This window comes from Mastacembelus armatus, chromosome 23 (genome assembly GCF_900324485.2).
Source record: "Mastacembelus armatus chromosome 23, fMasArm1.2, whole genome shotgun sequence".
In the NCBI taxonomy this organism is placed as follows: Eukaryota; Metazoa; Chordata; class Actinopteri; order Synbranchiformes; family Mastacembelidae; genus Mastacembelus; species Mastacembelus armatus.
Window position 1 is genome coordinate 7,483,789 of NC_046655.1, and position 13,679 is coordinate 7,497,467.

Consider the following 13,679-nt stretch of genomic DNA (forward strand, 5'->3'; position numbering starts at 1 on the left):
GTGTGTGTGTGTGTGTGTGTGTGTGCTTGCGTACAAGTGAACGTGTGCACGTGTGCACTGATGTGGCTTTGTGTTTGTGTGTATGCATAAGTGTGTGCATGTGTGTGACTTCACTAACTGGTATTTCTGTCCTTTTATTAGTTGGTCAGTGTGTCTTGGTGTTATTTTTTTTTTTTTTTTTAGATGTTGCTACTTGGTTGCTAAGCTAATCACTGATCATTAAAATCAAAAGGACAGAGATTCAGCAGTATGGTTGAAGAGAATCAAAGCTAATAGCAATTAGATATTAATCAGCTTAAGATATGTGTTTTGAGAATGCAAAGCTTTTACTTGGAGTTTGACTTATTTTTCTCCCATGTGTTGGTATGGAAAAAATCCAAACTCTCAGGAGCAGCTGTTTAGTTTGAAGAGGAGAGAGGTCACAAGACTGATAATCGGTGAAGCACTAATTATCTTTATCAAAGGCGAGTTGGATAATTTGTTTACTTAAATATTGATGAGGGTGAGCAAGGCATGGTATTGGGCTATTGTGGGCATATTATTAACATTTCATAGGGCTTTGTGCAGGAATGTGAAAGGGACTCCTCTTCATAATTTAATACCCTGATGCATAATGAGCTATGTGATTAGTTCATATGGAGAATTGGCCAAACTCCATTTTGAAGGCAGATAATTTACATTGTTCTCCAGAGTCTGGCATATAATAGGTTCTTAAGCGCAATAAAATTAAATGCTACACATTTTATATTTCAGCTTACAAATCCCCCTGGCAGTATTCATTTTTGAGTCTTTTTTCTGTTTTTTCCCCCTCTTCTTTCCACATTAGTCTAATTTTGTTTAAAAAAAAAAAAGGGGGAAATAAAATTTAAAATTTACTAAACCTAAAACACATGTTTACCTACATGTTTTATTTAGAATGCACACTGGCCAATTAACACTGTTCATTAGCAGAGCCGCGTTATTTGTTTTGAAAGTTTAACCAATCACTTTGTTATGCTAATTGTGATGTAATTTAATTTGAGTTCCCGTAATGATGATGCCGCTATTATCCACATAAATGATGCAGTTAAGCAGCACGGTCTCATTTGCATGTGCTTGAAGGGAGAGAGGCTGAAAGGAGCCGGCTCACGTATCATTCTGCTTTAATTTTCCACCTCTGTTCACTCCTGCCCTATGGGTCTTCCTGGCCTGTCTCTGGCTATTGATGATCAGCACTTTTATCTAAAAAATTTTTTTAATGACAAAGAGGCCTCTATTTGTCTACTAACAGATTTCTGGAGAAGCAGTGTAGGGAAATTAAATAATGGAAAAAGTCTATTAAAAAATGCAAATGATTATTTTTTATTTTATTTTTTTTAGTTGATGTATCACACCTACAGTACACACAGATGCACAGCCTTTCTAATTTTTATTGGTTCTGTTTTGGATGGTTGAAGGGGGGTCAGAGTGGCTTCTTGAATTTAACATTTTCATATGAAAGTGGTGCTTTGTTGGAGAGAGCCTAATTTCTAATCTGTTGATTCCATCATAATCTTTGGTTTGAATATTATTCAGATGTGGCTTGAATTGTCGTGTGTTGTTAAAATGGAGAGGTGCAGTCGAGCAGTCACGCAGCACACACTGTCTCTGTATATTTTTGTAAAATCAATTTCTTAATCCTGAGAGGAGCTGGAGTGATCCTTTCTTTGGAGCAGTTTTAGAGTCCCCCAACCGGGCATGGAGAAAGTGTGACTAAGCCGGTGTTAAAGACTGCCCATTATCTATTTTGTCCTGGGTTAGACTTTGGTAATTTTCCTGTGGAAAGATTATTTTTCTCTTGACCAGTCCCCCCCTGTTATGCTCCTAATTGGTTACATAAATCTTGTCTGGTATGAATGAGGAATGTTGCGGTGTTGTCAACTGCAATCTTCACCCTTATTTACCAATTCATTAAGATCTATCGATGCAGGACTGCTGAGGGGGAATGACAACATAAATCAGAGCTGGAGACATAATGGCCCTAATCAACCAGAAATAACTGAAAATGTCACAATGAGCTATGTCTCTGTAGCTGTGCTGGCTACGACCGGCTCCCCGCGCCTGTCCGTTGGATGTGCCGCGCTGTGGAGAGGACCGGAGAGTCAGGCCAGCAACTGTCATTAGCTCCTTTGATTTTCCTCTTCTCCCATCGACAAGAACACCAGAGCAATGTAAAGAATTTGTCCATTTTCTTCTTTTTGTTTTCCAAGTCTTGCTCCATGTCAAAGCAGCTCAGTCGCGATCGGACAGAAGAAAAGGTCTTTTCTAGCTGGAATACTTCCACGTATGAGGTCTCTAAATACAGTTATGTCGGAAGTACCCTGCATTCACTGGCGCACCTCCTCTACACTTGGTAAAGATGATTGGATGAGACAATGAGGCCTCGGCTCTTTATAGGTCAATTAGCCCTGATTAGGTGGGCTGAGTTAATTAACAGAATTGGCAAATATGCAAATGAGAGCCGACTGATCAGCTTTCGTCACTGTCTTGCTCACCCACAGCAGTGGGGCTGTCTCCTGTTTCAGCAGAATGAGGTGCCTGATGGCTAACATGTAAATGATATGGGACGAGCCTAAAAGCAGGAGAAAACTAGTCTCTCTCCTCCTCTTTCTGTGTGGGGTGTGCTGCACTACTGTAAGGATTTTAAGAAGTGTGTGTTCATTACTGAAGCAGTGTATTTTCTTCAGGAAGGGCAGTTGGATAAACCTTAATATATTATTATCCTTATTTTTCGTAAATGGACTTATTGCTTTAATGTTTGAATGTTGGTCGACCATATATATTTTTTTATTAGTAATTGGATAGCCCATGTACAGTAACTGTTTTGTCATTGTCGTATTTCAGAGCTGGTTGTATTCATATAAAATGAATTTGTATTAACATGGTATCATAGCACACTATTCATGAGCGCCTCGTGCGTTTGATTCTGTGGAGACATTGTGCAGACCGCACAATTGAACATGCACTTTACACTTTTCCCTTTCTGTACTCTACAAACACTGACTATGACACACACTCACACTCCATTCAGGGACACTTACACACTGTGGCAAATAGTCTGTCTTTTATCTTATTCTGTCTCATCTCCTTATTGTAAATAGAAGAGAATTAAGTTCTGAACATTCTTGAGTGAATGTCTCCTATCACAGAACTACAATTTATTGTCGGCTCAAATGAAGAATTAAAATATGACTGAGGTTTTGTCAGTGTAGGGCTCATTGGACAGGAGATAACCACATTTGATTCTGTTGCTTTGAATAATGCTAATCCCAAAAAAAGCAAAGTCCATTATTCATATTCATCTCTTTTCATTTGGCCCCACTCCTGATTTTGTAAATATGATTTCTTCAGTCCCCTTTTTTCCAAAGCAATCTTCATTCACTGGTGAAGCACTTTTGAAATTTGTCTATCAGACAGCAGAAACCATTACCATACACAGGTTTATAAGAAGTAGTCATTAATGCTCTTTTATGGTGGCCCTTTAGTGCCAAAAAGGAAGCTTTTAATTCTAAGGCACGGCTTCCTGGCTTGCCTTACTTAATCCGGCAGACTGGGTTGTGTCGTACATAGCTTTTTCCGTCTCCCGATTCCACACTCACTGCTTGAAGCTAAAGGCTGTAGTAAACTGCTTGTGCTGTGACAACTTGCTGCCAAAAAAAAATAAAAACATGGCCATAGCATTCATTAAATGCATATGGTTTGCCCTGCATAATGAAAGGCTTCTGATAAAGTTCTAATAAAGTTTTTTTGCCCTACTTTATTTGGTTTTAGATTAAATTGATCACTTTAAAATACTGTGGTTTAAAGCACAATTTTTTAGTCAGCACATATGTGGCATTTTGATTTATTAAGCAATCTGAAGTATTAAATATGTGAGCCCTTGCCCTTGCAGTTACTTCTTTATTTTGTATGCATAGTAACTTATGGCAATGATGAATTAATTTCACTCAAGCACAGAATCTGTGATTATTTTAAATTGTAACCATATCTTGACTTGATCAGAGAGCTGTGAGGAGTCAGCAGACTGTGAAATGTAATTTCTATTATTTTTTTTTTTTATTTTGATCTCACAAACCAAAAGAATTCCATCCAGCCACCTGAAATGTGAACTGATAATGAACGGACTTCTGGGATCACAGATTTAGCGGTCACTTTTTTCCCCCCCCTTTTCTTTTTGTCATCCTAATGAAAATGTTTTGTGTAACTCATGCATATAAAATGAGGGAATAGTTTGGTGTTCTAGATGGAGACACAGTGGAGAACATCCTCATACTGAAAATGGATAGCCCAGACACTCTGGACGAACCCAGTGTCAAGCCTGTTGTGTGTTAACAACATATCATCTGTATGACTGTATGTGTGTGTGTGTGTGTTAAGTTTCCCAGACAGTGTTGGAGCACAGCAGACAGCTGTGCATTCCCACTAGATGGATGGCCAGTGTCATAGTGTGTGTTTACTGCACATGATAGAGCGGGAGACAGGCCAGGTAATGAGGCTACATTAAGGGCTTTTAGAGCTCGCAAACAAAGATGGAGGGCCGCTTCTTTCCCCTTTAATGATATGTGTGTGTGTGTGTGTGTGTGTGTGTGTGTGTGTGTGTGTGTGTGTGTGTGTGGTGTGTATGTGTGAGAGAGAGACAGTGTGTGTGTGTGAGGCAATGAAAGGCTCAATTCTCCTTACACCTTTGTTGTGGCACTTCTCGGAAGAAAGAGAAGAAATTCTCTCAATCTCTGGGCCAAATGCGTCGTCAGGACCCTTTCTCAGATTCCATACCTGATGGAAGAGACAGATTTTGCGTAGCACAAGATTCAAGTGTAAATATTTGCTCAAGCTGAAGAGGAATGGCAAGCAAGGGTATGGTTGCACAAGGAATGAGACAAAAGCTGGAGTTGGCCTGAAGCTTTGCAAATACAGTGTCGAACTGTGTCTATCTTTGCTTCATCAGGAGAAGCCTTTCTTTCTTTTCAGCCTATTTGAAATGTTGGAGCCATCAGCGATCGTTGACAACAGTAAATTTAGAGAGTGCAGAGTTATCTCTGTTTCTCACCATCTTTCCACCTCCCCACAACCTAAACACTTAGTATCACTATCATCCTTCCTCCCAAAGCTATACATCCACAGAATTACCAGCGTAATACCAGGGCAATAACAGTCTTCCTCTCTGTTTCCGATCACGATAATAAGTAGTCTAGGTTTTCCCTCCTTGGAAGATTATGGCTTGAGGAAATAGCATCAAATAGCAGGTGTGTTGAAATGCAGGACACCAGCAGATTATGGGATGTCAAACACACGTGCAGGCAAGCCAGCAGCCTCGCTCGTGTAGCATTAGAGCTGCCTGCGCCACCGCAGATCAGAGCAAGGGTCCCAGCCAATATTGCAGCTGGAGGTGGAGTGGCTCCTTCCGACCCAGTTGGTTTAAGACAGGCAGCGTCGAGGTCAGGGCTGGTACCCCTCAGGGATAGGGTGCAATGCATGAAAGACCTGTAGTAGGCACACATCTACACAAAAGTGGATGCACACTCGCATACAGTCACACCCTCAGGTGCTGAAAATTGTCACTATCTCGAGTATTTGCGTGTGTGTGCGTGTATGTATATGTGTGTCTGTCTGTGACAGTCCCATCACCCCCACAGTCAGATCTGCAGCTCGGTAGCCCACTCATCATTGCAGCCTGGCTGTGTTTCTAATTGACATTCTAATTGGCAGATTTGAATGCCGCCTTTAGATGGCTAATTAATTTATCTCACCGCTGTCATTAAGGTTAAAGCACCATCTGATCTCTGCGAATATACTTTGCATATATCTGCATTATCATTATGTTGCAGTTAGACATATTGCACAGATTTTATTTCGGAGGAGGGATGGATTATAGTACTAAAATTTAGCTGACATTGGGCTTTTATTGTTTGTATATTAGATCCAAATTATTCTCATGATTATTATTTTATATTTTACTGAAGCTGTGATGCCTGATTTCTTAATTATTTTTTTTAAAATGTAATATTGTTTTATTCATCAATAATCACATTAATAGCAAATTTCATTAGTTTGTTAATATTAAAGCAGCAATTTTCCTTGGACTTCTTCAGTAGTTTGCATTGCATTCAGATGTTATTAAAAATCCTTATTTCCTTGTCTCATATATCTTCAAGTTTTCTGGACATCCATCGCCGGTCCAAGAAGGAAAGCAGGAAAAAGAGAGATCCAGGCTCCATTAGAATGTTCATAAAATCGTAGTAAAGGCAATCAGACAGTCTTTCTCTGAATATTTTAAACATTGGGCATGTAAAATTTATGCCTAATTTGAATACTTATTAGCCGGCTGATCTCGGCTGCAGCCTTGAGTTTCTTATGCTGAGATTCATCACCGGATTGGATGTCACATTGTGCCAGTCTTCCCCCACCATCACCACCTCCCTCCCTCCCACTCATTCTCCTTTTCTCTCTCTCTTTCACTCTCTTGTTTTTTTTCCCTCTGTCTCTCTCTCTCTGTCACCCCACACCCTCTCCACCTCCCTTCTCTCTCTTTTTTCCTCTCCCACTCTCTGTCTCTTTTCCTGTGTCTTTCTCCATCAGTAGTGAGCGGGGCGGTGTTAAACAGGGGCCTGTTTGTTCACAAGCACGCCTTGTCCTGGCGTCTTCCCTATTTACTTGTGTCCTGGGCAGCTGTCGCCCTGCTCTGTGTAACAGCTCAGTCCTGTTTGTTCTCCCTGCCTGGATCCTGTTTATCCTGGCTGTGGACATCCTTTAAGGCCTGTCCTGTATCTGCCCCTCGTCAAACACACACACACAAACATGGTGAGGGACGTGTACACACTTCTATTAAAACTGTATTTACTGGCCTAAGAATACACAGTACCTATGTAGGCTGGGTGTAAATGTGCACTCACTATCATAATATTCATTTGTTCCTCTTTTGTTGCAAGTGTGTGTATTATTAAGGGTGTTAGGTTGCTCTTACAACTTAAAAAAAAAAAAACTGTCATATTTTTGGTGTTAGAAATGTGAAAGTGGTAAAACTGTTGTTGAGATAGAAATTAAACGGTGTTCCTCCCAGCTTTTAAAAACAAACTTCGTCCAGAAGGTAGAGACAGTTGCAGGTTTTTTTTTTTTTTATCATTATCATGATATACATTTTCTTCGCTTTCCTGAATTTCAACAAGAAAGAGTAAGATTGATTATTTTTCCAAATAGGGACAGCACAAAATCCATGATTTTGGAATGCATTTTGAGTTGCCGTTTGTTGGTTGTGAGTGTCTTCTATTTATCGTGAGAGTGTCGACTGATGCTTGTGGGGCTCCTCTCTGCCCTAGCGAAGGTACAGAGCATTAAATGCAGGGAAAATGATAAAACATTTATTACTGGAGAGAGAGTAGGTAATATGCATAATTTATTCTGTTTTTAGCACAATCATTAGTGATATTCGTGATAGATTTTTTTTTTCTTTCTTCCCCCCTTTTTTCTTTCTCTCCTGTTTCCATATCGGATAGGTGCTGATAGGATTAATTCAGTATCTGTTTACTATTATCTAAAATGTTGTCTTGAATTCTACATTTCCTAACACAAAGTTTTATTGCAGACATATGTCTGGTTTAATTGTGTCCTGTTAAGAGCAGAAATATATATATTTTTTTAATTTAAAAAAAAAATAAATGAATATATGAGGTTTGATTAAAGAAGGGGGGGATCAAGCCAATAAATGACATATGAGCGTACTGCCTCTATGGAAGCCTGCAAGGCAGATTTTATTTAGCCACAGCAAAGACGACAAACCCATTATAGTGTTCATCACAAACCCAGCACCATGTGATTTGGTGCCTCCTCCTTCTCCTCCTCCTCCCTGCCACCAAATTTTAATTTTGCATGATTAGCTTTGCGTCATTAGGCAACTTCATTCAGATGCGACACACACTAAAATCTGACAGCTTCAAGATGGCAAATATTTTAGGAGAGCCCGTGCTTCTGTTTTTCTGTCTGTGGTGATGGAGATATTAGGAATTAAGAATATGCTTATTTGTGGATCAGATGTATGTTCAAGTTTATTATTGTATTTAGAGCCTAAAAATATTTTTAGTTCAAAATATTAAAGACATTAATAATAAGAGTATTTTGTAAAGACAGATGCTTTGATTCCTGCTCAAAGTTTAGTAGATTGAATCATTTTCTACATATAGAAGCCTCTTCCATTGATAATAGCACCAGGATGTGCATCTCTTTGTATTGCTTCATTTACACAATGAATGCATAATTGCTTCTCCTGCATCTCCCCCTTCTTCTTTCCCCCCTCCCTCTTCTTTAAATGCTTTAATTTGCAGAGGGGGACTGAGGGCTTGATAATGGAAGCGTAAAAAAAATATATATAGGAGGGAAAAAGGGGGGAATTGTAACAAGAAGAGCCCTAACCGGTGCCTCTTAATCACTTCTAGGTTTTAAATCATGATGATGCAGGAGTCGGCCACAGAGACAATAAGCAACAGTTCAATGAGTCAAAATGGAATGAGCACCCTAAGCAGCAGCCAATTAGAGGCTGGCAGTAGAGATGGGAGATCAAGCGCTGGTGACACGAGCAGCGAAGTAAGCACAGTCGAGCTGCTGCATCTGCAACAACAGCAGGTAAGTTGTGTTTCTCCCCCGTCTCGTCTCTGTGCCGCTCTCTCTCCCTCACTCTGTTTCCCCCTCGCTCTCCCACTCTGCTCTGCTCCGCTCTCTTCTCAGGCAGCGCTGGGGTTTTCTACATAGGCAGGAGGCACAATGAAATACTATGCTGTATATATTTTTTATGTTTGTTTTTTGTGTTTTTTTGTATGTGGGTGAAAAAACACAGTCTGTATAATGGGGTGTTTGTGTTGTTGGTAAATGTTCTCTTTAGTTTGTTGTGCTGTTGGCATGTTCTGCCTCCAGGCTGATGATTTCGCAGTGACTGCTGTAGTTTTTGTTGTTTTTTTAACATTGACATTTTAGTTTTGTGTTTTTTAGAGAGCTCGTTGCTGCCATATGAAGTCATGTGAGAGAGTTAGTGTGTGTGTGTGTGTGTGTGTGTGTGTGTGTGTGTGTGTGTGAGTGAGTGGGTGAGTGAGTGGGTGAGTGAGCGACTGAGTGAGTGAGTGTGTGTGTGTGTACATGTGTGAGTGTGCATAAGAAAGAGAGCAGGAAAGAGAACGGCAAAAGAACGTGTATTGGAGCATCGTATGGACCGGTTTGTGTAATGTGTGTGTGCGTGTGTGTGTGTGTGTGTGTGTGTGTGTGTATCTGTCTGTCATGGCAGTTCTGTATCCACCAGAGGGCCTCCTAACTCGGCACTCACACACATTCAGACGCTCAAACTACAGACCCACAGTGCCAGGGAAACCTTTGACCGGGACACTTTTAAAAGACTCATTTGTTTTTTACTCTATTCCAACTACGAAATAACTGAGAGCATTTCATCTGCGACTAACTTGATAATGCTGTTCCCTTCTGTTTATTGTATTGATTTTACTCAATTGTTTCAGTTGGAGGCACTGCTAACTAATCCCAAATGTCTCATGCTCTGTTTTCAATCTTTTTAACTTTTCCTTGTTTGAATTCACGTTTTATTGTGCTTCTTCTATTCTTCCCAGTCAGGATAAGTTGAGGGTGAACTGCAGAGGGGGGTGGTTGGGGGGCAGGAGTTGTGAAAGTCAGTCACCAGCAGTGCGAAGGAGTCAAGTGTCTCTCGTGTCTTTTCACGGTGAATGATGGCTTTGACAGTTCGCCAAAAGAGCAGTGGGAGATGAGGTCGGAGGGCTGTGCTCCGGGGTGGATGGGGGACAACGCTGCGGGTCTGTAATGATGCGTGGTGTCCTTTTTGGCTTGATGGAAATTTTCATGCAAGCGTGTATTTGTGTGTGTTTATGTGTGTGTGTGTTTTTGGAAGCAGCTGAAGCCCCGTGGTCAGTTTGGGTCAGGGCGATACAATAGATGCCGATGTATTTCTGTGTGTACGCGGGAGGGCGGTGATGGTAGGGTACTCAGTGTAGCAAAATCTAACATGTCCTGCAGGGCCCCCTACCACCACCACACTTCCATCCCCCATACCCTGATCCCATCCCAGGACCCATCCTCCATCCACAGCACAACCTCAGTGATCCTGCTGGTGGCTGCAGTGGCATCATAGCACTGTGGCCTCATTCCCCATTTATCACCACTCTGCCACTTCATCCTATACACACACACACACACACACACACAGATGCCTGATTGGGGTCGAGTCTCTCCCTCTCTGTCATCAGTCTTTTACATTTGACGGTGCTGGGTAGATGACTGCCTTTTCTCTGTGTTAATACTCTGTGCAGATAGAAGGTAAAATAGAAAGAAAGAGCAGGTTAAAAAGATACTGTGAAACTGCAGGTTGTACAAGAAAGGCTTGTCCCAGGACTTTGGTAAAAAGTTATTTAGTTTTTAGTAGATTTTATTTAGACTTGATTGGTTTCAGAAATATTTATACTTATTCTGTCAGTTATTGAAATAAGCAGAAAAATGTGTGTGTGTGTAAATGCAAACTCAGGAAGTGGTCTAAAAACAAAGAAGCAGGGCCATTAAAAAAAGAAAACGGTCACAACGCTGAGAAAGAAAAGCGACGTAAGCATAAAGTGTCTAGTTAAAGCTCTGAGATGGACGTATGGCTAAGAGCCGTGATGGTGAGTGGTGGTTATGTGGGTTGGGGGTGGGGGGTGTGTATGACAGTGCATGCCTTGTAAAGAGGCCAGCCCAAGCCTTCCTCTAACTCAGAGACAGACACATTGAAATGAGCAGTCCAGCTAACAGGTCTCTGGAGGCTTTTTAAAACTGGGGTCCTGTGCTGTTAACTTCACACACACTTCCTGCGGCATGCTGCAATTCTGTGGAGAAAGTCAAAGGAAGAAGGAAAAAGATGAGGTTTTTTTTTTTTACCTACATTTCTAAGTGCAGGGCTGTTTTGGAGTTGCCAGTGCTTGTAATGTTATCAGGAGTGTGAGTGAGTGAGTGACAGTGGGTTTGTGTGTATATATCATGCTTCCATCAATGTTTGCACTGTTTTTTCTGCACATGTGCAGCTAAAAAATTCCTATCCACGTCTGTTCTGAGTCCATTTTGAAGGAAGGCTGTTGGGTGTAATTTTCCACCCATATTTGGAATGACATTGAGTGGTCCGTTGGGTATAGAAGCTCCAGTCTCTCATCATGCTGCTGGGGGGATGATTAATAATAAGCACTGATGAATTCTCCACTATCCCTGTGGGTTCTGCCATTACCTAGCAGCTCCAAAATACCACCTGCAGCTATAATTAGAAAAGCAGCATCTTAAGGTCTCATCGCCATAGACTGGGCTTCTAGGACACAGATCAAGATACATACTGTTTTTACATATTCAAATATTGATAGTTGAGTTTTTTCCTCTAACCAAACAAATAATGCACTTGTTCAGTCATAAATTCTGCATTAAAGCTGTACTAACTTTAATTTATGCAGGTCATAGTGCTCAGTGTGAAAGCCACGCACTCAGTTATCCACATATCTCAATAATAACCATTATGTTACAATTGAATTTCCAGTCCCTAATTTCTGACAGGGTTTCAGCACCTCATTCCCAAGGTTGTCTAAATAGGCCTAATTTGATTTGAGATCACAGATTAGATACCCACTGTATCTGATTGCAATTTGCCAGCTGCAGATATGTATCAGACCAAATGATGAATGTTGCACAACCTTAATTACTATGCTAAAATGATCACTATAAAACCTCCCTTGTTAAAAAAAAATAGCAAAAAATGTGCTGAGCTCATATCACCAATCGATTTGTCATTGGCAGCCGTCACTTTTATGTTTTAATAGTATATTTTTCTATGGAAGCCATGCATTGATCTTTGGATCCATACCATAATGTCCCATAATGAGGCTGTTAGTTGATTACAGTGGTCTGTAGACTTAATCCTGCCAGGGTTATCAGTGGGATTGATGAGCCAATACTCAGCACTGCTGCCCCTTCAAAATGTGCTCGCTACTGTAGGAAGTGTATTGATATTCAGAGCAAGATGGAGGCCCTGGCTTATATATTGTGGTCAGGTCAGTCGTTTTAACCAAAGACCTTTGGATAGCTGTGGAGACAACCCCTACTACTCATCTGGATGACTCACACATTAAATTCAAACATAATTAGAAAATGTTGGCTACAGACATCTTGAAATATTGCAATACCTGGTATTACACAAACCGAGTCTTGTGATAGCTTTGGATTTTTATGTGAAATGTTTTGTTTTTTGTCTTATTGCGTGTTTGTGAGGAGATTTTTTTTTTTTTCAACTTTTGCAGAAAAATGCAGTTTACAAGAGCTGGAGGCTGAGATCTACATGTTGGTAAACTAGTTAGGTATGCATTTCAGTGTTTTCCTCAGGCACATGATGCAGCAAAATGCAAACTATCCAGTCCCATTTAAATGACTGGAGCATTTTAACATAAATTACAATAAGTGCGCCTAGGTGCCATCTTACTTCTAGGCTACCCCTGTCGCTACATGAGAGCTAGGCAGTGGTCCAACTTGAGAGTGACAGCAATTAACCTGCCTTCCTCACTGTTTAGCTGGGGGAAATAGAAGGGATGAGAAATCTGACAGCAAGTGATGGGTAATATTTAGGGTTTAGGGGCAAATGAAATTCTACCCAAAATGAAAGTCATTAGGGAGAAAGTTACCCCACAGACAAAGGACAAAATGACAATGTGTGTGTTTGTGTGTGTGCGTGCGTATACATGTGTGCACGCTCCTTTGACAGACATGAGCTCACTTCCCTCTTATAACAACTCAAGTTTGTTGTTTGTTTGGATAAATACTTCCTCTCTCTAAAATACTGACACATGATGTTCACCTACCTACTTCCCACAAACAAGCCTCAAGCATCTTTCTCTCTCTGCCCTTCACCTGTCTTTCTTTCCATACTGTATTTGAGAAGACACACACACACACACACACACACACACACTCACATACACACCTAAGATGCAAATCTGGGCTTTGCCCTTGAGTATAATTTAAAGGCCTAATCACCCAGGCTGTCCCCTTGGATGGAAAAAGGAAGGTGGGAGGGAGGATGGTGTCTCTCATTTGCACCTTTACACAAAGAAGCTCATTAGGTTTATCTTTCAGGCCTGAGATTGCCCCACTCAACTGTGTAAATAAGACACTGGCCCTGGCCTGATGCATCAATCACCTCTCAGGACAGGAGAAAGACCTGCGCTGAAATATGAACGATTTCATAAAGCAGCCTTTTGTTAACCATCATCATCTGTGTGAAGATAAGGCTTTTCCATAAAGGCTAGAAAAGCATTAGGAAAGAAGCATGTGCTGTATGTCTTTGTAAAATGACTCCCCCTTCACAGAGGAAAGACAGCTCTTGCATGGCAATCCTTGTGTCTGACTTATTTACAGTGAAAGCCATCCTTCTTTTTATTTCAGGGTTGGCTATCGGCAGACAGTCCCTACAGAATAGTACATACAGGCCTGTGACATATAGGCCTGTAGTTTCACCCTTCGCGATGACACTAAAGATATAAGGTGTGAATGACAGCATAGCTACTGTTTGCTCACCCTTCCCCAGACAAAACACAGTATTATTCTATTATCTATCTGGACGCCACCTCTTCCTCCGCCTCTCCCCCTGTCTCCCCCTC

At 40.9% G+C, this 13,679-nt stretch overlaps 1 protein-coding gene across 2 annotated transcripts in view; it reads left to right on the forward strand.

Moving 5' to 3' along the window:
- foxp2 (forkhead box P2) overlaps nt 1–13,679 on the forward strand; it is an 89,025-nt gene that overhangs the window by 23,570 nt on the left and 51,776 nt on the right. For both annotated transcript variants that reach the window (XM_026326756.1, XM_026326757.1), the window contains exon 3: nt 8,445–8,631. In XM_026326756.1, coding sequence (XP_026182541.1) covers nt 8,455–8,631 — 177 coding nt within the window. In that variant the 5' untranslated portion in view covers nt 8,445–8,454. The remainder of the gene's footprint in view (nt 1–8,444; nt 8,632–13,679) is intronic.